Raw genomic sequence first — 25,256 nt, 5'->3', positions numbered from 1 at the left:
AATAAATAAATAAATAATTGTAATTATCTGGAAACTATTGATTTACTTTGCATGTTTTCAATGTTATGAACAGCAAATACAATTTTAAAAACTGGTAAGTCAATACTTGCCAATACTTTATTTGGATTAAACAATTAAAAAGTAATGCTTAAAACAGGAAAAGAATTAATGTGTTTATTCCAGATACTTAAATTCCTCTCCTAAATAAACTCCTGATCACATCCTAATCACACAAACTTGATATGATGCATAATGCCAATGTGGAAATGTCCTTGAGTGTATGCTTTCAAAAAAGGCTTCCAGATGTAATACACTAAACAGTACTAATTAATATCTGTACTCTGGTCAAAAGCCCTCCACAAAACTTGCTGGAAACAGTCCAGTTTTACCAGTCCTTTGTAATGTACCTTTGTACCAACCATCTTCTCTTTTTTTATGCACATATACTATATCTCCTACCTTCAGTTCTAGCTCATATTCACTATTTGGGGGGTAAGGCACAATACAACGGAACCTACAATAAAAACATTCTATAATTAACATTTTATCATCAATAAAACATTACAAAATAATTACTGAAAATAGAATATACTTTATTCATAACAAGCATATTTTAATTGCATATTTGATTCCTTTATTTTAAAAGCTGTTTGAAAGTAACCAAATCATTCCGAGAGTCTGATCTAGTACAGGTGAGCATGAAGAATAATGTGAGAAGACCAGTGGTAAAGATGACAGTGGGTTATGTTGCAAACAAAATGGCCTATTACAGACTGGAAACCATGGACTGGGATTAGTATTAATATAAGTTTATTATTAGCAGTAGTAAATAATGCAAGAAAGCAAGCTTATAAAGCATCAGCAAAAAAAAAAAAAAAAAAAAAACCATCTTCCCACCCTACAAAGAGGACGCTGACTCTCTTTAAAAATTACAGCTGTGAATTACAGGCTCTGAAAAAGTGATGTGTTTGCCATTTTATTTACCTAATTGTTAATTTTTATTGAACTTTATAAGCAGCCATATAGTTCTAGATACACTGGTTATTTTTATTTTAGGCAAGAGTTTTTGTAGATTACTACTTAATATGGCGTCTCCGTAGCCAGGTGAGCAGGAGCAGCAATGCGAAGCACACGCTTCTTGATTAGACCGGGGTTCGAGCCTGTGACCACCAAACATGGAGGATGCGGAAAGGTCAGGGAATGACCACCGCATATCCCCTGAGCAACATGGCCTTAGTTGCTAATGCTCCTAAAAACCAAATAACAAATAAACAAACTACTTAATATATGTAAAACCGTTGTTTCGTTCGAATCTTGCAGTCATTGTTTTTGTATAGATTGGTAGGGAATTCAAATTTTTAATTGTGGTAACTAGGTAGCTCTAAGATAAAATTATATAGCGTAATTTGCATCCCTGCATTTAGTATTCTATTAGATAGTGTAGTATTGACAATTGTTTAATTAAATTTATTGATTTTATTAATTTAAAATATCATGCCCCAGACTAGAGGAGAAAAGCAATGGACACAAAGTGGCAGGAGTGCTGTGACTCGGGGGAAAACTGGAGGGGGGGGGTTTCCAACGCATCACAGCCTAAAAAAATATGTGTAACTTGTGAAATGTTTGCCGAACTCTCTGGAACGGAACATGATCTAGCCAAGGAGGATGTCTTTGTGTGTTCCAGGTGCAGAGTGTGTTTAGAAATTAGGCGTCAGCTCAGCATTCTGATGGGCGTCTATGAGAGCTTGAGGTGTAGGGTAGATGCCCTCGAAGAAATTAATGTAAGGGGCCTATCAAGCTCTCAGCTGCCCAATTCGTCGCCAGAGCTCACTCCTTGGCATCAGGCAACACAGCGGCAACCTCCAAGGCAGAATGCACTGGTCCCACAGGAGTTAGTTATCGTGGGTGACTCTATTGTCAGGGAATATATTTTGTAAAAAGGATAGATCGAATAGGACCACGGTATGTCTGCCGGGGGAAAAAGTTGATGACGTTGTAAAGCATATATCATCTTTTAAGGGCACTGTACAATTAGCATCAATCACATTAAGAGTAGGAGATCTGCAGATTTACTTAACAAGTACAGGTCAATGTTGCAAAAAAGTTGTGAATTAGGGTTAAATTTGAAAGTGTCTGCAATTCTGCCCAGATACAATAGGAGGGAGTACATGATGAGCGCCTTGTCAATCAATTCAGCCCTGGAGGAAATGTGCAAGGCTCAAGGGGTAAAATTTTTTTCAGCCTGGTCTGTGCTTGTTAACAGGATAGACTGCTTCTACAGGGATGGGATACACTTAAATAGAAAGGGTGCAAGAATATTTGCTGATGCTATCGAGGCAGTGTTAGGTGGGTCGGAAAACTGCTAGCTTGGGGGGATTTACAGACTAAAAGGCTAAAGGTGGGTGCAGACAGAGGTGAAAGTGATTTCAGGGACTGATGGCAGTCATTGTGAAACAGGTGGGTATATGGGATGTGTTAGGGTAACTAATAATAAGAATAGGTACATGTATACTTGCATGTATACCAATGCTAGAAGTATAGTAAATAAATTTGATGAATTTGAAGTGTTGGTCAAGACATCAAAGGCGGATATTGTTGGGATAGCAGAGATGTGGTGTCACACAGATATAAGGAATGCACAACTGGAATTTGGGGAGTACAGAAAGGATAGACAGGATAGGAAGGGAGGAGGTGTTGTGCTGTTAATTAAGAAAAACATAAAATCAAAAGAAGTGCATCCAGTTGATATAGATGAACAGTGCACTGTTGAGTCAGTTTGGTGTGACATAAGTACTGCGAAAGCAAAAATAAGAGTAGGAGTGTGTTATAGGCCTAATGACTCAAATGAGTACAATGAACAATTGTACAGAGAAATAGAGCGGGCTAGTAAATCAGAATGTCTTATAATGGGGGATTTTAACTTCCCAGATATAGACTGGAACTTATGGGTTGGTCACTCGCATATTAGTAAGACTTTTGTGGATTTATTGGATGATTGTTTTCTGCAGCAGCATGTTCGAGAGGCAACCAGAGAGGGTAATATTCTTGATCTGGAGCAAGTGATCATTCGTGTATTAAGCAGCAGTGATCATTCATGTATTAAGAATTTGCAGATAAAGGAACCATTAGGTGGCAGTGATCACAGTGTACTGATGTGGGATTTACTTAAAGATATAATTACCATCACGGGTAAAGGAAAGGGTTTTTGCTTCCGTAAAGGTGACTATAGTGGTCTCAGAGAGTTTTTAAATTCTGTACAGTGGGACCAACTGATGATGTTACCAATAGCCAATTCTAAGTGGGAAGCATTCAAGGAATTAATAGTGGAAGCTACTAAACGTTTCATACCTGTTAAGAAATACTGTTCAAGATTTAGGCCTAAATGGTTGTAAAATGAACTAATGACACTCGTGGCAGAGAAGAGAAATGCATGGGATGCATATAAATTATCAGGCGACACAGAAGCCTATGATATATATAAGCTGGTCTGTAATCAAGTCACAAAGGAGGTTAGGCAGGCAAAGGCAGATTACGAGAAATCTTTGGCAAAGGATGCTAAGAAAGCAAGAATTTCTTTACTTATATATAAACTCTAAAAGGAAGGGGATGAATCTGATTGGTCCACTTGATATGGATGGTTCGACTGTTGATGATCCTGCTCAGATAGAAAACAAACTGAATGAGTATTTTGCATCTACATTCACACATGAGGAGTTATTAAGGTTTGAAAATGCCACAAGGTTATCAAATTGTAACAGGATGCTTAATGATTTTGTAATAATTGAGAGGAGAAATTGTTGAAATTAAACATAAGAAAGGCACCTGGGGTGGATGAATCTATCCAGTTATATTAAAGAAGGCAGCAAAGGAAGTAAGCAAACTCTTAGCCATAATTATGAGAGCATCCTTGGACTCAGGGAAGGTCACCCACAGACTGGAGATGTGCAAATGTGTCGCCAATTCACAAAGGGGGGGGGATTGAAGGGTGACACGAGTAATTTAGACACAGTATGGGTTTGTTAAGGGAAAGTCTTGTCTGGAAAATTTGATTGGTTATTATGATGTGGTTACAAAGGAACTGGATGCAAAAAATAATTCTGATATCATATACTTGGATTTCAGGAAAGCTTTTGATACTGTTGCGCATGGAAGACTACTGTACAAATTGGAGCAGAATGGTATTAAGGGTAAGTTGCTACAATGGATAAAAGGATGGTTGAGTGGGAGAAGACAGAGAGTGGTAATCAATGGGTGCTGCTCTTCGTGGACTAATGTTATTAGTGGAGTCCATAGGTTCGGTGTTGGGTCCACTGTTGTTTTGTATATTTATCAATGATACTGATGAAGGTATATCGGGCTTAGTATCGAAGTTTGCAGATGTTACAAAGGTTAGTAGGGTTGTTGATGACAATAATGGCAGTGTGTTACTGAACAGGATCTAGAAAATTTGGGCAGATGGTCTGAGAAGTGGCAACAGAAGTTTAACATTGAAAAATGCAAAGTACTGTATATGGGTAGAAGTAACCCCAGAGAAATGTACCAACTGCGTGGTACTACACTTAAGGTGGTAGAAAATGAAGAAGACCTGGGAGTAATTGTGCAGTCAGATATGAAGTTTTCTGAGCAATGCAGACAGGCTGCCAGGGCAGGCAATGGGGTGTTGTCAATGATATACAGGAATTTTGTTAGCAGGGAAAAGGAGGTGATTGTCCCTCTGTATAAGACAATGGTCTGGCCACGCCTTGAGTACTGCGTACAGGTCTGGAGGCCTCATTTTAGGAAGGATGTAGATTTGCTTGAACGTGTACAGAGATGGGCAACAAGATTGGTGAGGGGAATGAAGGGATCCTCTTACCAGGAGAGGCTTAAGTTCTGCAAATTGCAGCAGCTGGAGACTAGGCACCTGCGAGGTGATCTGATTGAGGTGTATAAGGGTTGAGCACGCTGAATTCTGATGGGATTCTTCCACTTGTTCAGATTATGAACTTAAGGGGACATAAATTGAAAAAGGACAGATGTAGAATAGATGTGAGGAAATTTGCCTTTAGCCAGTGGGTGGTTAATTGCTGGAACAAACTTCCATCTGTCATTGTGGAAGTTGATAGGTTAAATAAATTTAAGGAGGAACTGGACAAATATTTAGAGGGGATGGTTTTGTAATTTTTATTTTTTTGGTTGATGCTGCATAAGCTCATAACGCTTGCTTTCTTGCATCACATGCCAGTACTACTACTACTACTACTCCTACCGGTCCAACACCTCCAATAATTTGTGTAGTTTTTCCTTAAATTTATTCAAATCATCCAACTCTACAATAATAGATGGAAGTTTGTTTCAACAATCAATCACTTGCTGGTGGAAGGCAAACCTCAGAAACCTATCCTGCCACCATCCTACCTCAATTTGAATGATGCCTCCTGATGTGTGTAGTCTGAGCAAGAGGAAGAATGCAATCAGCCAGCATAGAGCTTGCTCGATCCATTCAAAGCCTCAATCAAATCACCTTGCAGGTGCCTAATCTCAAGATACTGCAGTTTGCAGAACTGAAACCTTCCTTGGTTTCTTTGTAAACACACCAAGCAGAAGTTTTTTTGAACCAAACAAATGATTATTATTTATTGAGCATGCCAGAGAAATTACAAGGAATAGAAATATACTTGACATGGTCCTCACCCAGGATATAAGCAAGCAGTATCAAAAATATCATAACATAGGAGGCAGCTGCACTGTAATAAAATAGGCAGTGTCTAGAAATTTCACTGGTAAAAGGAAAAGGTGAAGATTTCGATTTGAGAAGGTTGGATGCTACAGAAGTTGGAAGTATGACAACTATATGCTGTTGGATATGAGTGAATTATGGAAATGTTAAAGAATATATTGTGGAGGCCACAAATACATTCATTCCAATGGGAAAGTAACATGAAATAAAAATGATCAAAAATCTGAGAAATATAATTGTTATAGAAAAACAATTGGGATAATACACTAAGTAAAGACAGTGTATGGAATATGGAATATACAAATTTTAATATAAAACAAAGGGAAACCATTTCCACATGAAAAATGGTTATTTCCGTACAGTTGTGAAACTTACATTACCCCTTACATTACATTGCCTAACTTCTTAAGTAGGCCAACCGGGCTAGCCAGGTGGGTAAAGTGCCTGCCTGGCAACCCAAAGGTCGCGGGTTTGATTCCCGCCTCCGGCTTGGATCAAAGTACTGCAAAAAAAAAAAAAAAAAAAAAAAACCTTGGGAGGTGCATTATGGCCACAGAAGCCTATGCGCCAACAACTACAAAAAAAAAACTTCTTAAGTGATATGTTACAGACTGTGCCTGGATCAAATGCATTATCCCATTATCATACCAATAAGATTTAATTCTAGACAAAATTAAAACTTGAAATTAATTAAAAATATATTACATGCAGATACCAAACAGGAACATTGAAAATTCATGATTAAATATGTTAAAAGTATATTAATGCACTATGTGTGGGGGTGGGGGAAGCAGAGGGAGCATATAACAACCAACTTACCATATACAGCAAAGCATGACTTTATACCATCAACATGAAACTTGAAATCAGCATTAGTAGAAGCATATGATGCAAGGAAGAAAGCGTATATAGCATCAATTAAAAAAAAACCTTCCCATTAAATGTTTGCCCAGTTTTGCCTTGAATTTATTTAAGTTGTCAATCTCCACTACAACAGATGGAAGTTTCACTATGTATTTCTGTCACAACCAATAAACTGTTTAAATAACTTTATTAAAACAAATAAAATAAAATCATAAAACTGATGTAAAATAAAAGCAGAATAGTAGCTTTCGGGGCGAGGCATCCCTTCTTCAGCTGAATAGTGAATGGTGGCATATATACGTTACATGAAATAATAATATGAGTCGACTGGGAACGATCATGAATCATACGTCTTGTGCCCGTAAAGCAGGACCACGTACTCGAGATGAATGGTACATGTATATATGTTACATGGAATAAAATAAAAGAAGAGTCACTGGGCAAGATCAGATGTATGGTGCCGGTAATGCAAGAACACGTACACAAGATGAATGCCAGCACACAAAACACTGTAAAATGGTAGATTCCAAAATTGGGTGTATATGTACTCCCTTATTACAGTTCAATACATTATTACAACTGGATATGTGTATTGCCTCAAGCCATGGGTGCTGGCAGTAGTCATGTGAGTAGTCAATGATCTCAACATCACGTCAGGGATCAAGGCTGTGTTGCTCAACTCAATAATGCTCAGCAACAGCGGAGCACTCAAAATTAGCGGATCGCAGAGCCCCTTCATGCTTTGAAACATGATGTTTTAATCTCCTAGCAGTTTTGCCTACGTAACAACCAAGCACAATCCGGACATGTAATGCGGTACACGGAGCCACTATGCAAGAAGAAGGAGATGGGTGTTTTCACCTCAGATATAATGGAGCATAATTTATACCATACATGGTAAGAGCATAAAATCCTGGTAAGACATTCTGACATGCCTGGATAGCAGGAAATGTAAGCATTTGAGGTACTCATTATCATGTGGTGGATTAGGTCATGCAACAAATCCATGAGCTTGTAATTCACACCTATCCAGAATATGAGTTGGATAACCACAGTTGGAAATAAATAAATAAATAAATAAATAAATAAATCTTGATTGTGAAGTAGATTTACAGCACAATATCCCATCACGGCGACGAGCGCCAGGGGTTCACATATAGATAACATAAGTACAAATTCAAATGGCTACAAAATATAGCGAACACATACAAAAGGCTACAAAATACAGATTACAAATGCAAAAAGAAATACAAATACATCATAAAAACAAGGAGCTGAACACAAATAAAGAAAAACAAATACAAGTTGCCAGTGATTCAGGTTTCAAGAGCTTTGATAAACTTGTGTCTGTCCTTCTTTTTACTTATTATGGTGTCGATGTCGGCGTCCACACGGTTGAGGGCAGCGAGCATCTGCTTGGGCAGAAATCTTTCGGTGAGTACAAGCCTGTTGTGGTGAGCCACAAGTGCTGGTACCGACCTTAGGCTTGGCTGTGGAATCCTCCAAGAGCAAGCATTCCAAATATTTGGAGATGATATTTGGCCTGAGATGAGTTTGGCTGTGAAGACCAGCCTCTTTTCAACGATCAGGAACTTCAACCTCGGGATGTCGAGTGCTTGTGCCATCATGGTAGTTGTGGTAGCGGGAGGTAGCCGAAGCTTGTTATTCGCCCATTTCAGTAGCCAGTATTCAGCAGTGTACACCCGCTTAAGGTTTGTATGTGCAGCAGAGGCCCATATTTCTGCACCATAGAGAATGGCAGGGTAGACGGTGGAGGTGATGAACCTTTTAACAGTGGCAGGATGTCGGACGTGTAGCAGCTGCTGCTTTGAGATCCACCGTAGACGAGAAAATCTGGTACTGAGTTTGTCGATCTGGTGGACAAAGGACATCTTTTGGTCGAACAGAACGCCAAGGTCTGTGTGCGAGGGTACGTTTGGTATTCGTACCCCTGCGAGTGAAACGTTGAGTACTGTCGGCATGGATTTAAGGGAGAATATAACCTGAGCAGACTTCAGAGGGTTGATTTTTAGATTGAAGTTTGCCAGGTACAATTCTAGATCCTTAAGTTGGGAATTGATCCTGTTGCTAAGCTGGGCGGGGTCGTCGCCAGGGTTAATTGGAGTCAGCAGTTTGAAGTCATCGGCATAGCATAGGAGACCATTCGTTGAGGCAATAATGGGCACGAAATCTCTAACTGCCTGTCGCCTATGGAGCTGGAATGGGTAAACAAGGTACACATGTACTGCATAAATGTCCAGGAGCATGTGCAGACCCATAGCTCGTAAATTGGCCTGCATACATAGATTTCCTAAAAACAGAAGTTGTAAAACATGAACCCAGGTGTTAGACCAAAACACAGAAAAAAAAAAAAAAGGGTTCCAGAAAAAAATTGCTTCCAGCTCAACAGTAAACTGGATAAAGGTGACAGGGAACTGAGATATCGAAGCAGCTGAGTTTCTGTTCCTCGAGGAACAACTGCGAAGGTATCATAAACATATCGACACCAGAGAGTGATGGGGACAGGTAAATTCGAAAATATTTGGTCAAATAAATAAGACTTTGAGTAGATTGGTAAGATTATTGCTGATGGAATCTTTCGACCAGACCAGACCAGACCACACAAACACACACCCACAAACTATTATAGCCTGATAGGGACAGATGATGTGGGAAGTCCTTCCCCCCCCACTGATGCTGTATAACTTGCTTTCTTGCCCCATTTACCACTATTAATATTAATAGTAATATCATTAATATTAATAGTGATATTACCATATATTTAATTCTGAGCTCATTTTTTCCCCTTAAACGTGGTAACTCAACATTTTTACATTCTCTTAATTGCACATTAGTTTTGTGTTTCTTTCATTTTCTGTCGAATTACCCTTTGAAGGTACCGTTGCAAGTAAACTGGTGTGAAAGATAATGTCTCTTTCAAACATTCCTCAGCTACATCAATAACTTTCACCATCATGTTTAGCATGGTAATGAAGAACAATGCACCTCTTCCATTTTGGACAATCGTTCATCTAGAATTCCTGGATTATGAGCATGTAAAAAACCCAAAAGTATAGGCATCATCTTCAACTTTAAATTATGTCATCATCCTCTAATAAATCAAAACTTTCAGACCATGCATCATAAGAAATATGAAAAATAGCCAAGAAAATGGGCATTCATTCATGTCATATCCAAGGTCATCACCACCACAGTCAGAAGATTTCATGATTCCAAATCACGACCCAACCTCTTCCATTAACAAAAACATTCCTCCTCCCTGCCTCAAATTTGTAATAAGATATCACAAGGACAGCCAGAACCCATAATAACCACATATTTTTCAGTAAAATAAATCAGGCATGATGTGAAGTGTCCCATAGTCTCTTCTAATATAGAAGAATCCAGTAGATAGCAGTGAAAATACAGTATTTCCACATCTGTTATAGTGTGTATGAGGGAGGAAATTAATAATCATTTCATAACTACCGACTTTTGATTTTCAAAAAAGTTGGAGATCAGGCATTTGTAATCAGGAGGAAATTAGGTTTTTTTGCAAAAAACCTGGAGTGCTTCCCAAACAGCAAAAGGTTGTTTCCAAGTCTACACTACACTGTAAATTAAATTTTGATGACATCATACACATATTATATTAACTCAGCCATAGGATTGTTTACTAGTAAAGGATGCTTTCAAACATTAACTTACCTGACATTTTTCTGTCTGTAGATTTCTGTTTGGATTTTCCATTACAAAACTACACATTTTGATTGCTTCAAGAAAGATACTAATGCAGACTTTGCCTTCTTCAAAAATGTTGAGTCATAGTTTTGTTCATAACTGTGGACCTGCTATCTTAGGTTGGTTGGTTTCTGTTTTTCTGGTGCAAAAGCAACTGAGGCTATAGTGTGCCACAGCCATTCCATAAAACAGATAAAAAGGATTTTTGGTAACCTTTTGAAAAGGTTATTGCATTAAGATATATACACAAATGTAAAAATAGAATAAATTACTGGATACTCAGACTAAAAATATATCCATAAAATATATATATTTAAAAATTAATAATTTGTAGAGACTTAAAAACATCTGACACATGGTTATTGTCTGATAAAATCTGACTGGTGTATAAGGCCCAGTCAGATGAGTAAAAGCAGTAAAACATATTGTGAGCATGAATAAAATTAATGCAACCGATTAAATATGTTTTACAGATAAAATGGCATCACAAGATTTGCACATAGGAGGGTTATCTGCCCTCAGCAGAGTTGAGCAAAAACAACTTCCCCGCTATGATTCCTGCACAGACTAGACTGCCATGTTTCAATTACATGGTTTTCTCTTGTATAATTTATTTGCTCTCTCTCTCTCTCTCTATGCCATAATTCTTGCCACTGAGAGTATATCTTGTTGTGTATTATCTGCCTGTAGTCTGTATAGGGGACTTACAGACAATGATTATTACTGGAAGTTGCTGATTTGGCTGCAGTGTCAGTAAATCATTTCCCCTAATCCCAAGTGGCTAGGAATCCAGCAGAAGCAAATATCAAACTTGTGTTCAAAAAGAGAATATATCTTCTGCTGAACCCATCAGAGAACTGGATGGGAATTATGTCTCAAAGATAATAAAGCCTGTAATAAACCCAAAGAATCAGAATATATTATAGACCTTTGGTATTGACAACTTCTAATGCAAGGCTAACTCTATAGCATGCAGTATACATGCTGGATTCAGAAAGAACCTGTTCAGATATAGTAGTGTCTGGAAAGACAACAGTAGATCCTACGCACGAATCTGACTTCGAGCTGTGTAAACTGGGAGGAAGTTGGAGTGTTCAAGTCGGTGTGCTCAATACAACTACAGGTAAACAGACAATGGAGTATCAGACTTGACCCAGTTCTTAGAGAAACAGTTGCACAATGGAATATGAGAATGCCAGGTTTAAAGGGGTTGACTGGTGATTGGGCAACCTTGTCAACCACAATGTTAAGCTCTGAGTAGCTCTTGGACATGAAAGCCGAAAGGATGATTGGCAGTGTGACGGGCATTGTACAAATTTTTCCAACGCAGCTCAAAAATGGATGTCCATTTAGGATGGTCTGGCAGGGATTTCAGTTTTAAAGCATACTTTACAGACAACTGGTTACACCCAGCGACAGAGGTGGTTCATTTGCTTCCATGAATAGGCTCTGGACAGGAGATATTCAAAATGCTCCAGCAGCAATACAGATAGCCTGATGATGGACAGGGTCTAGCCATCGAAGTACACTGTCTCTAGCTGAAGCATATACCTGGGGACCCATAACCTAATTTGGATCATACATGTGCAACACAATAGATGCATAGTAAGATATATTGGTCTGCACACCAATATGTAGAGGTGAGAGAACAAAGAATATATTCAGTCCCCTTGTGCACTTTTTATGGAATTGACGGATATATTCCAGAAAAGTCAACTTTTTATCAAATACGCGTCCCAAGAATTTTGTGTCTGACACTACTGGAAGCCTTAATTTGGGGTTCGAGATGAACATTACACTTACAGCAAAAGTGTACACAAATGATTATCTGCTGCAAGAACCTGAATCCATTAGCAAGTGCCCAGGAATTAAGGCGATCAGTGGCTTGTTGCAGTTGTCTTTCAATAACCCTCATGTGGCATGATTAAAAAATATGTGCTAAAGTCATCAACATAGAGAGAGTACTCGTTATAGTTGTAGGAAGTTGTTCTGTGATGGAATTTACTTTGATTGTGAAAAGCGTGACACTCCCTCCTCTTGGCAAAAGAGACAACAGAGTGAGGATCTCACACAAACTTGGAAAGACCAATTGGCTAAAAGGTTTTTTAATAAAAAAAAGGAAGATGGCCTCTAAGACCGAGGCTAAGCAAATCTTTTAAGATGCCAAATCTCCAAGTTGTGTCACATGCTTTCTCCATATCAAAGAATACAGACACAAGATGTTCAAGTTTTATAAAAGCATCCCAGATGGATGCTTTTATAAAAGTTTCTATGTTTTTAGTCTAATAAGATGGTCTTTGAGTGGACCTATCCCTTCAGAAGCTGCACTGGATGCTGGAGAGGTCATTTGATTCTAAATATCATATTAAATGAGAATTAATCATTTTCTCCAGGATTTTGCATAGACAGCTAGTCAGAGTTGTCTATGCAAAACCAGAGCAATAGGATGATAATGAGTAGAGATTTTAAGATCCTTTCCTTGCTTCACAAAGGCAAGAAGTTGATATGTGCCAGGCATCTGGAAACTGCTCTTCAGTAAAGATTCTGTTATATAGAAGGAGGAGGTGATCCATATATTTTGGTGAAAGGTGTTAAATCATTTCATAACGGATGCCATCTGGTCCTATAGCACTTGCCTTATAAAGGGTGAGAGCTCTTTTTAGTTCCTGTATAGTGAATGGCCAGTTATAGGAATAAAGGCCCTTTGATGTGAAATTAAGTGCCTGTTTTTCACTTTTATGAGGATAAGGAACTTTGAGGAATAGGAAGACATTGCAGAGATGTTTGAAAATGTTTCCCCAAGAGCATTGGCTATTGCAAGTGGCACTGCAATAGTGCATCCATTATATTCTAGGATCAAGGCGAGATATATATTTTCCCCTTCATTTTCCGGATTTTATCCCAGACCACCTTAGGGTTGGTGGATGGATGACGCAAAACGGATCAATGATTCCTTTTGACTCTGGCAGCAAATGTAGCGAGCATTGGCTCGTGCACATTTAAAAGCTATTAGATTGGTTGTGGTAGAATATTGTCAGAATAGCCCCCCAAGCTTTGTTTTGAGCCTTTTTTGCTGCTGTGCATTCTGAATTCAACCATGGTTTGGGAAAAAGTGGAAACAGGGATTGATGTTTTCAGAATTACATTCCCAGCTGCCTGGACAGTATTTTCTGTGCTGTACATGACCACATCATTGATAGGCTCCAGACTGACTGTAGTGATGTCAAACTCTGCTAGACATTAAAAGGCATTCCAGTCATCCTAAACAATCTTTCACCACCATGGTAACCTAAATAGAAGACATGGCCTCCCACTGTGTAAGCAGGTAATCACAGGGAAGTGATCACTTCTAAGATCAATGGCAGAAAACATATGGATAGGTATGTGGAAGGTGTTAGTTCCCACATTTAGAAGGGAAAGGTCACTGTCAGTGAGTATATGTTCTATCTATGACATGTCCCCTTCCACTAATGTCGGCACTACGGCGTAGGGTGTTGTCCACTGAAATCCCAAAGAAGCAGGACAGGGGATGGCAGCTGCACTATGAGATTATCACAATATGTATGAGAGAGAGATGTCAGCTCCAGGAAGCAAATAAATGGAAAAGACTGTTAATAAAAATCCAACCATAAGGCGAACTGGTACTGCTCCCAAGTTAGTGGAAAGGGACACAGATTTGAATGGGTCTGGTTGCCCACAAAGATGGCAACTCCTCTATAGACAGGTCCATTCCCAATTCTGTCCTTATGTATGATAATAGTATTATGAAATGATGGGTTTCCTTTGGCCTTTAAATATGTCTTTGCAAGCAAAAGTAGACTAGCTCGTGCTTATGCAGGATGGCCTTGATGTCATCAGTATTTCATCAGAATCCATGAAAATTCCACTATAGGAATTTAGCCATTATTTGGGCTTGCTGGATCCATGACTTCTGAAATGCTGAGGGATTACTTTTTTCAGTTTTAGATTTATCTCTTTTGGGGAAGTATGGATGCTGTCCTGTGTCCATTTTCTCCTTTGCAAAGAGTTCCAAGATTTTTGTCAGGTACCTCCTTCTCCTCAACATCCATTTTTTCTTGAGAACTAGAATGTACATCAAATTTCTTATTCTTTCTCCAGCAATTTCTTTTATTACTGGTAGAGCATTAGGAGGTATGGATATAGAAGTGGCAGCTGATTGATCCTGCTGTGTGGGTTTTATTGAACTTAGCAGGTAGTGTGCAATGGAACATCTTCCTGCTACATTCTGAGCATAGGTTAATTTATTTGCATTCATAGGTTTCACTGCTTTTCTAGCCTCCTGACATGATATGTTCAGCTCTGCCTTAAGGTCTTTTTATTTCTTTTCCTTCCAATTCTGGCATGCTCATGAGTATGCAAGGTGTTCTACTTGGCAGTTAATGCAGGTGGGTTCTGTGGCTGAACATGTAGTTTCATGGTGCTTTGCATCACATCAAGCACAAACGACAGCTCCATGATGGGCCATTTGCAAGTGTCTATATTTCTAGCACTTAAAAAAGCACCTTAATGGATTTAGGACATATGGATGCACTGGAAAGTTGATATAGCCAGCTTTGATCTCATTATGTTTCTAGTGGGAACAAGTTTCCCATTCCTATACATGAATGCTTGTTTTGCAGCTGTCGCTCCATGGGGTTTTAATTCAGAACAATTTCCTCTTCTATATATATATATTTCACACACCCAACCTGACTGAATATTCTCTCACACTTATATAATTTGCATAACTTGGGATAATTTGCAATATTCCATGCTACATTCTGTACTTGTCAGTTCCCCAGCCAAGGACCACTGTACATCAATTCTTTCTTCTTTTATAAATAGCATTTGGTAGGTACTCACACTGAAACCAACAGAAATGATGCTGAGAAACATCACTGCTTCATGCATTTCTTTATCTTTAATAACAGAAGAACAGGAAACTTACCAATAAAAGATTTCAAAATTGAAAATGGCACAATGCCAGCGATGAAAATTGGGCTATTTCAGCATTTATAAGAACATTGATTTTCGATGGGAAGTTGTGAACCATGTAATCACATGCAGCCATAAAGTTCTTCACAGAAGAAAAGAACAGAATCATCTTCTCTTGTTTTATGCTCTCCACAACATTGGTAGTGAAAATGCCTGGAAGTGCAGTAGAAATATCACAATCATCCATCTTAGTCTCTGCTATAGTAATCAATTTCCAAGTGGAAGTGAAATATTTAAAAATTGTTGGTAAAATAAATTTACACATAATATTTTTCAACATGATCTAGGGTGTTGTTATTGGGTTTTTTTTAGGAATCAGCAACTAAGGCCATGTTGCTCTGTGTATATTGTCTGTAAATTGAGTGTGTTCTGAGGTCAATTTTCTGTTGCTGAACGGGGGGGGGGACGAGTTTTCAGAAGAAGAAAAAACCAATCTACCCTCACATGAGACCAACTAACTCAGCCACGTTATGAAAAAGACCCATAAAAATTCTTCCCATCATCAATTCCAACTCAGGTCTTTTCCACCCGATGTGGGGAGAATGGCAATCCTACAAACTGTGCTGTTATTTGGTTTTTTTTTGGAGCATTAGCAACTAAGGCCATATTGCTCCAGGGATATGTGGTGGTCATTCCTGACCTTTCTACATTTGGCGGGCACAGGCTTGAACCCCGGTCTAATCAAGATGCATGTGCTACGCACTGCTACTCCTACCCACCTGGCTAAGGAGGCGGGCGCCACCAACTGTGCAACCCACGAGGGCCATAAACTTGGAGTTGTGATCTCAGTACACAGTTATGAGGCAAGCAAATGGAAGAGATGTTTTAGATTTCGAATATTAGCATAACATTAAAAAATGTATATATATATATAAATTATAAACAGGCTTTTGGCACAAGTGGGGATAACATGGTTAGAATTATTAGTGAGCAAGAGAGTGTGAGTGTGTGTTTTATAAAAACCCAAAACACAAAAGGTATTCGAACCTACAGTACTTAGTACTGTACATGGACTGAAGGTTGAGAAGACAGAACATACCTGTTAACATTAGACTTGAATTGCTGTAGATAGTAATTTTCAGGAAATCCATATGAAGAAAGGTTGTTCCAAAACTCAGAAGCTGAAGTTGGACAGTAAATGGATACTGACCTTGTTGTGGCACACGTTCGGAAGAGGGTGTGAGAATTAGAGATGCTAATAACAGTGCCCATCAAAATATCTATGAAAAGGAAATGCAGAAGAAACAGAATGTCTATGAGACAGACTTTGTAAGAGATGAGTCATTAATTAACCCGACTGCACTCTTTTGAATGGGATCTAGAAATATGAGAGAAGTTTTGTGGTACCACCTCAGATATGTGAATGATATTCTTTGGTATAGCAGGTTTGAGTTTTGTGCAAGGTATGTTTAGAAAAGTAATGCCAAGAACAAAAAAAGAAAACTCCAATTTTTTGATACAGAGGAAGCAATATTTGTGATGTGTTTAAGCCCAGAGAGATTGAGAGTAATCCCTAATAAACATATGTGGTTGTGTCTTGAAAACAGTGTCACTGAAGATAACCATATGTGCAATAGATTCTTTTTTGTGAGTTATAAGGCAGGACTGAATTTTAAAAGGAGATTGAAATTATCTAAGTTATCTTTGCCCCATTGGAAAATTATCTAGATATCAGCATTTAAAGAATTGTGATAGATATTCAAGAAGTAGGAGCTGTTCATGCAAGGTAAGGTTTCTCAAAGTGGAAGGTGCAATGCAATGAGCATTGCACAAAAAAATTTTTTTTTTTGAATTTATCCATAGAGGGATAACATTAGCCAGTATATCACTAGTGATATACTGGCTTATGTTAGTATCATATGCAAAACTATGGATAGAATTTCTATTCAGTGGAAAAGGGTCATTAATATACAAAAAGGAAAAGAGTGGAAGAAAAGAACTGAACCTTGATAAACACCAGCATTAGTGTAGAAGTTGGAAGACAGAGTCATCTCCCATCACCAGAAGAGAGCAGAGATAAAAAAATTTAAAAAAATAAAAAAAACATTGTGATCCATAAGCTGGAAGACTGTTTAGAAGACCTTCATGCCAAACATGATCAAAAGCCTTACAAATTTTTTTTTTGAATTTATCCATAGAGGGATAACATTAGCCAGTATATCACTAGTGATATACTGGCTTATGTTAGTATATCACTAGTGGATCAATAATGATGGGATCCATACTGGTAATCATTTATCAGATGGAAAGTTGAGACAGTTTAGGAGTTAGCACTTATGGATTTCCTCATTACTTTGAGAAGTGTACAGGTAAGTGCAATGGGATGATAATTGGCCTGCATAGGATTGCTTTTACCAGAAGTAGTGATTTCAATATATCAGTGCCTCTCACTAGTGATCACTTGTACTTTTCAATTTGTTAACATTGAAAAGTACTCATATTGCTTTTCTCACGACATTTAACCTATTCTTTAAACAGACTCATCAAAAGTTGCTACTGTTCTACTAGGCCAGTACATTTAAACAAATATATACAATGTGAACGCACGCGCACACATACACTTTGAAATCTTTTATTTTGGTGCAATGCATCACATGAAATTGTTTATATCTTTCCTTTTAGCACTTCTTTTTTGACAGTAGCATTACAGCTCTGGTTCATACTATCTAATTAACAAGTGCCAGAAAGTTCTTTGAAACAATCCAACAGGCTTTCGGGTTTTTCAGAAAATGTCCCAAGCAGATGAAAATGTCCCTCAAATCAAACCCTGGTCTAATCAAGAAGTGTGTGCTATGCGCTGCTGCTCCTGCCCACCTGGCTATGGAGGTGCCTTGAATGCTTGCACTGAGAACAAGCTGCTTCAATTTGACTTTTTTTTTCCCTTTAATTACAAAAAGTTACCACAGTGAGTTATATCTTAATTGCTTTTAGTGCCATCTGTGGCAATCAAAAATGGTCCATTCTTCGGAGCCATTACTACCCCAACTTTCCCTATCCTTGCAGTTTTACTAGCATAGCAATGTCCGTTGTTTTTGTTCTTCCACAATCCCCCTTTTTTTTTTTTTTTGTTTCACTAATGGGAAACATATTTCTGACAATGCACATGATCAGCACTACAAAATTCAATATCTATTTTTACACTTCTTTCTATGCACTTCATGCTGTCATTATGCTTATTTATTTGCAAATGTCATATTTTATGCACTTGAAACTAAAAAGTTACATCTATATACAGTAAGCAAGTCAAACTTGTTTCCTTTTTCTGATTTTACAATACATGGAAAATCTTGAGTATATCTCTTCTGAAATTTTATAACATATTTATTTGGAATCTTACTGAAAGACATGTTAATTAGCTACTATGTAATGAATGCACATAAAGAGACTGATACTATTATCACACATTTCTATTTTGCAACATAGACTACTACACCAAAACTGCTGGCCAATTTATTAACAAAATCAAGCAGAAATTTCAATTTTAAAGCAGTTTTACTTTATTTTATTTTTTTTGCGAAAAGATGGAGAAGGATCAAATCACTTAAAAAAGATGGGTTCTCCATTGCTAATCCAGAGAGTTGGCAGCTATGTTATTTTATTATTATTTTTCTTTTTAGCTACTTTTAAGATGAATAATATAATGCACATAATGGTACTATTTCATTGTTATTTAATTTCTATGTAATCATTTTTTTTTTAAATACGGTTACCAGATAATTATCTTTGCTGACAATTATATTTATTGTTTTTCCCCCAGGAATTATCATTACTACCTTAAGTATTCTGTTTATGTAAGTACTCTATAGTCTTCCTCTTCTTCATGACACAACCCCTGATTTTTGTAAATGACAACTGGGTAAGAATTATTTCCTATGTAGAAAAAAGAACATGTACATCATATCACAGCACATCCTTTTATCTTCAGAGAAAAATAAATACACTTCACATTTGCATTCTGCTACCATTAAAAATGTGCATCAAGTACTTACTTCTTTCCATCTGCTTTTCAAAACACGTTATTAAAAAGCTTGAGCCTGACATAAGCAAAATGAATACGATACAATTTATATTTTATTAAATTATTTTGCTTTCAAACAAAAATAAGTTATTGGTATTAACATTCAATTAAATATCACATTAATGTGCTAGGACGTAGGGCCACTATTTCATAATTATATAGGACCACCCACAGAAATGACTGCTCATTACTACACAAAAAAGTTACCACCTAATGGTGCATACTTCAATTATTTTTAAATTAATAATTTAATTTAAAGTTCAATTGTTCATTTTTATTTATTTTTAGAAATGTTAGCATATACAATCCTATTTAAAAGTTTAGAATCATGGTTCAATTTTCTTAATTTTCAGTTTTTATTAAAATAGGACCAACTTGTCTACCAGTTTTTATTAAAATATTTTCTATTACATATAAAAATCAAAAAACTTAAATAATATTTAAGAAATTTCTAGGATATTCCAAAAAAAGCGTAGATGACTCTTGAATGTGGTAGAACACTGTAGAAGACTCCAAAATGTCATAGATGATTCTAGAATATTCTAGAAAGCATCATGTTAGTATGCAGCAAACTCTAAAATTGCTGAAAATGGCATCATTTTAGGTGTATCTCATATTGTGAATACCTTCACAAGTTGCCACGATATTGCATTATCTCAAATAAGTAATGTTTCACCAATGGAGAAGACTATTGTTACTTATTCTCAGTGGATACCACTACCCAGACAGCACCGTTTCAAGGCTATTTGGCCTATCTTCGGTGTGTGGGTAGGTACCCTGGTGATGAAAAGATGGCAATATTGGCACAGTCATCCAAGCTCTATCATTAGATTTCCAAATTACTGGAAGAGTTGTTTTGGGTAAACCCTTAAGTGCTCTTGGATTCTCAGTACAATAAATTAGTTCGAGCCCGTCACCACCAAATATGGAGGATGCGGAAAGGTCAGGGAATGACCGCCGCATATTACCGGAGCAATATGGCCTTAGTTGCTAATGCTCCTAAAAACCAAACAACAACAACAAATTAGTAGGATTTCAATTTGCAATCACCAGCTACATTTGGTCCCATCAATAAAGTCAGTTGATCCTTTGCAACTTTGAAGCCAAGCACTGACTTTTCATCTTTAGCAACAGAGTTTGGTGAATGTATCCATTTCTAAAGCATCTCCATTTTGTCAATGCTGAATACTCAATTTTGAACATTAGCCTTCCATTTCAATTATATCAGCCAATTTGGCTGGAAAATCTATTGCAGAGTGGGTGTCGGTACTGGCAGAGTTCCCCTTGAACTCTAATGTTATCCCAACCAGCTCTTTTCCAGGAGTGGTCAAACCATCCTTTTCTTGCATTGTTTCATTCATATTTAATGACAGTTATATAATTATAAAGTAGGGCTTGCAGCACCGTCAATTTACTCATCAAATTTCCAGCAAAAGCTTATTATTTCAGTACTCACCTCTAAGATCGGTGATTAGGGTTTAAAATTCATAAAAAGTAAAGGTGAAGGATTAACTATGTTAAATTAAATAAGAACATGCCCTGAGGAAGAAGTGCACTGCTTTTCCCCCGGTTGTAGTGTATAAAAGAAAACTGCATAAAAAGAAGGACTAAGATGGAGTGTCAAAAATCAAGGACCTAAACATAAGACTTTGATGTTGTCATTGCCAGTTGATTATGTGATACAAGAAGAAGGTTTTATAGTTACTTTAACTCCCAGAATGCATCACATTAAACATGAGGAAATTTCAGATGTGTCAGGTGCCATATTGGTGTAAGATTTGCCAGTAATTTAGTGTTTAGGTTTTATGTGACCTATTCTGTTGAAATCATTCCATAGCAAGGGTATCATACTGGAAACTATTCTATAGCAAGGACTTTGAAATCCTAAATTAACAATACATTATAATTCTATAATCACTGGTGATATGCATTTCATGGACTAGGATTTTTTTATTATTATTATTTTTTTTAAATGTTATGAATCATCATGAATTGTCACATGCTGACTACATTATCTAACTTGTTTACTTTTATGATCAGCCAGTGTTGCAGCTTTCTTGTTATAGACGGAGCAGTAAGGGTAATATCAACGTTTGTGTCACCTCTGCTAAATGTAAATGTTGAGGGCATTTTTGGCTCGTTGATAATTAGTATTAGTAGTAGTTGCATGGTGCAAGTAAGCTTATGGCTTATGTTGCACCAGCCAAAAAAAAACCCCGAATAAAACAATGATAAAAAAAAAAATAATAATAATAAATAATAATTAATAAAATAAAAGGTAATTAAACCTATCATCCTATGCGCTTCCCTCACCCGAAGGTACCATCCAGATGACCTTTGAATTTCCCCAAACTGTCGGCCTCTACCACCCATGTAGGCAACTTATTCCAGTAATTTATAACTCGCTAGCTAAAATAAAACTTCCTGCAGTCCAATCTAAACATTTCCCCCGGTAACTTGAATTTATGTCCCCTAGTTCTAGCATCATTTATAATCTTGAAAATTTCATCCTCATTCATTTTACTGATGCCTCTCAGAGCCTTAAACACCTCAATCAAATCTTCTCTAAGGTGTCTAGTTTCCAATCTCTGCAACCCACATATTCGAAGTCTTTCTTCATAAGGACGCCCTTTTGCCGATCTCACCAGGCGAGTTATCCGTCTTTGCACCCTTTCAAAAAGCTTGATGTCTTTCTTTAGGTGCAGTCTTCATACTTGAACACAGTATTCCAAGTGTGGTCTAGCAAAAGCCTTATATAATGGAATTATCACGTCCCTATCTCTATTTGCAAAAGTTCGATAGATCATCAACAGGACACCATGGGACTTCCTTGCAACCTGTTTACAATGCTCAGAGAATTTCATGTCTGACCGTATCGTAACACCCAAGTCCCTTTCCTTCAGTACTGGGTTTAGTTGAACTTCACCAAGTGAATAAGTTATTTTGGGATTACTGTTTCCCAGGTGTAGTACCTTACACTTTGTTGGGTTAAAGCATAGCTGCCATTTTTCTGACCATTCCTGAAGTCTATCTAGGTCTCTCCGAAGACGCTCAGCTTGACAGTGATCATTAACTACTCTACCAATTTTAATATCATCATCTGCAAATTTAGACATCACGCCCTCTATCCCTTCATCAATGTAGTTTATGAAAATTAAAAACAACAGTGGTCCTAATACTGATCCTTGGGGAATCCCACTTCTTACATCAACCCAATCTGAGGAATAGCCATTTATCACAACCCTCTGCCTCCTGCCCTGAAGCCATCCTGCAAGGATTTTCCCAGTGATTCCAACCTGTTCCAGCTTATAAAGCAACCGCACATGTGGGACTGAGTCAAAAGCTTTGCTGAAATCTAAATAAACAATGTCGTAATGATTCCCTAAATCCAGCTCGTGAGTGATGCTTTCAGAATAGCGAACCAGATTTGTTAAACATAATTTTCCCTTTAATTTAAATTCTACCCAAATGATCCTGAATTCCACTCTTGTTCACTGCCTCCGTGATTTTCCCTACTACTGAAGTTAGACTGACCGGTCGGTAATTTCCCACTTCACTCTTAGAACCACCCTTATGTATTGGAGATACATTGGCACTTTTCCAATCCAACAGAATCTCTCCAGAGTCCAGTCATGCTCTCATAATTAGCCTCAATGGTTCAATGCATTCACTTGCTGCCTCCCTTAAGATTATAGGATATGTTCCATCAATTCCAGGAGCCTTACTGGCCTGTAGGCTCAAAAGTTTTTTCATTAAATAATCTTGCAAAATTTCAATATCATTGATTACATATTTTTCAACTTCGCTCCCACAATTTCCCATTGCCACAAAAGGTTTTTCATTTGTAAATATCGATGCAAAATAACTGTTGAGTTCATGTGCAACGGCAGCTGGTGTATTTAATACTATCCCTTTTCCCTTACGTAAAGGTCCGATCTGGTTTGTCCTGCTCTTCTTGGCATTTATGTATGAGAAGAATTCCTTATCCCCTCTCTTTGCTCCTCTGTTTGCTAGTGATTTCTCATAAACTGCCTTTGCCTGTCGAACCTTTTCTGTGGCTCTATTACAGATCATCTTGTAGCTGTTATAGGCTTCAGTACTTTTTATTACTCTGTATCCAATATCTAGTCCTGTAGAGAAATTAAATCCTCCATGAGAAATGCTCTTCTATTTGTGTTTGCAATGTGCCAAAGGGATGGATGTGCATTTACATCAATTGCCATAAAAAAGATACTTCTCCCAAGGATATCTATGGCACTTTAGCAGTGTGCAATGTATGGTTCTATTCTGCCATAAACTGAAAATATGAGGTAAGTAAGGAGTAGCAACTGGTGTCATTCTCAATTGTGGCACAAGCAGAGTGTGAGTTACAAATCATCTTCATAGATTACCTTCCAAAAAAGAAACAGCATCACTGGTGAGTACTACAGAATCCTCCTGGGAAAGTTAAGAGAGGCAATCAAGTTGATATGACATGGAAAGCTAACCAAAGGTGTCCACCTCCTAGCTGACAATAATCCTGCTTACAAGGTTGCTCTCACAGTGGACTTCGCAATTAGGTGTGCCTTTCAAAAATCTGCAGTAGACACCTTATTCTCCTGATGTCTCATCTTCAAACTTTTTCCTCTCTCTTAAATGAGGAAACCATGTGGTGTTAAATTAGTTTCTTGCAGACAAACATTCACTGGATTGTACTTATTGATTAGGTCATATATATCATCAGTACTGGCTTGTATGCCTCTGCAATTCCATTGAAGTATGTACTGCATTATTTGGTTTTAGGAGTTATGTTTTGATCTGTCTGTTTTTTTGGAGCAGTTTGTTTGTAACAATCCATTTCATTTCGGTCTTTTTTGGGGGAAACCAGTCTCTCTGTATCCTCTGCATGAAGTTCTAATATAGTTTCTTTTGTTGTCAACATCCATATGTATAGGGAATTGTTTCTTGGTCTGAGCATGATCTGTTGGTACTGTTTCGTAGTTTCAGGCATGTTGGGCAGAAATGAAATTGGAGTATTAATTCCTTGTTCCAGTTGTTTGTGTTTGGCAGGTTGTGGCTTAGCATTAAGCATGGACCTGGCCCAATCAGCAAAAGAAATGTTTGGAGGGACTGTAATGTCAGTTTGAGTAGCAATAGAATGATTGTGTTGGGTTGGTTGTGCATATGTGCATTTCCGCATAAACTGTATAATATGCTTTTTGGCTTCCTGTTACATTGCTTTGTTTTCTGTTTTGTATTTTTGTATTTCTTTCCCCACTTTCAACATTTCACAATTTTTTGAATATGTCGGATGGTTACCTTTGCAATTGAGTGTTCTGTTGAACCACAGTTTGGGCAAATCATAGTGCCTACGGCATGCTACCTGGGAGTGTCCATATTTCTGGCATTTATAACACCTGATGGGATTCAGTATATATGGAAGTATATGACAATTCAGATACCCTGCTTTAACCATTGTTGGTAAGTTTGGGGTACTAAAGGTCAGTATTATGTTCCATGTTGGCTTTAATTCTCCATCTTTCTGGATTAATATTCTTTTTGCGTGTATTACTCTTCAATTCTTGCGCAATTTCATCCTCTGAGATGTTAATGAGGGTCCCACCCTACTATAACTCCTTTGGATGTATTCAGAGTGGCACTGGGTGTTATTTTCACAGGAATTCCACCAAATGTAGTCAGTTTTAATAATATTTCTGAGTGTTCTAGCTTCATTGTTTCTACTAGCAGATCTCCAGACTGTAATCGCTTTACCGTCTTCGGTAATCCCACAGCATTTTCCAAGCATTAGAAATGGGGATAATTTGCTCACAGGAAAATCTGATACAGAATGAATAAGGAGAAAGGCTGGGTGATTTTGTTGACATAGATCAGTTTTTGTCTTTTACTCCTGCCTCCCCGGCCCCGCCACGGGGAGGCAGG

General features: G+C 37.6%; 1 protein-coding gene across 1 annotated transcript in view; it reads right to left on the bottom strand.

Moving 5' to 3' along the window:
* Positions 1 to 340: 340 nt before the first annotated feature.
* POSH (SH3 domain containing ring finger posh) overlaps positions 341 to 25,256 on the bottom strand; it is a 372,146-nt gene continuing 347,230 nt past the window's right edge. The window contains exon 14 of the mRNA XM_090379928.1: positions 341 to 514. Coding sequence (XP_090236054.1) covers positions 346 to 514 — 169 coding nt within the window. The 3' untranslated portion in view covers positions 341 to 345. The remainder of the gene's footprint in view (positions 515 to 25,256) is intronic.

Source organism: Mastigoproctus giganteus, chromosome 8, assembly GCF_048544385.1.
Source record: "Mastigoproctus giganteus isolate SK-2022 chromosome 8, ASM4854438v1, whole genome shotgun sequence".
In the NCBI taxonomy this organism is placed as follows: Eukaryota; Metazoa; Arthropoda; class Arachnida; order Uropygi; family Thelyphonidae; genus Mastigoproctus; species Mastigoproctus giganteus.
Note: the sequence above shows the minus strand (reverse complement) of the source record. Positions and strands in the feature narration are given on the sequence as shown.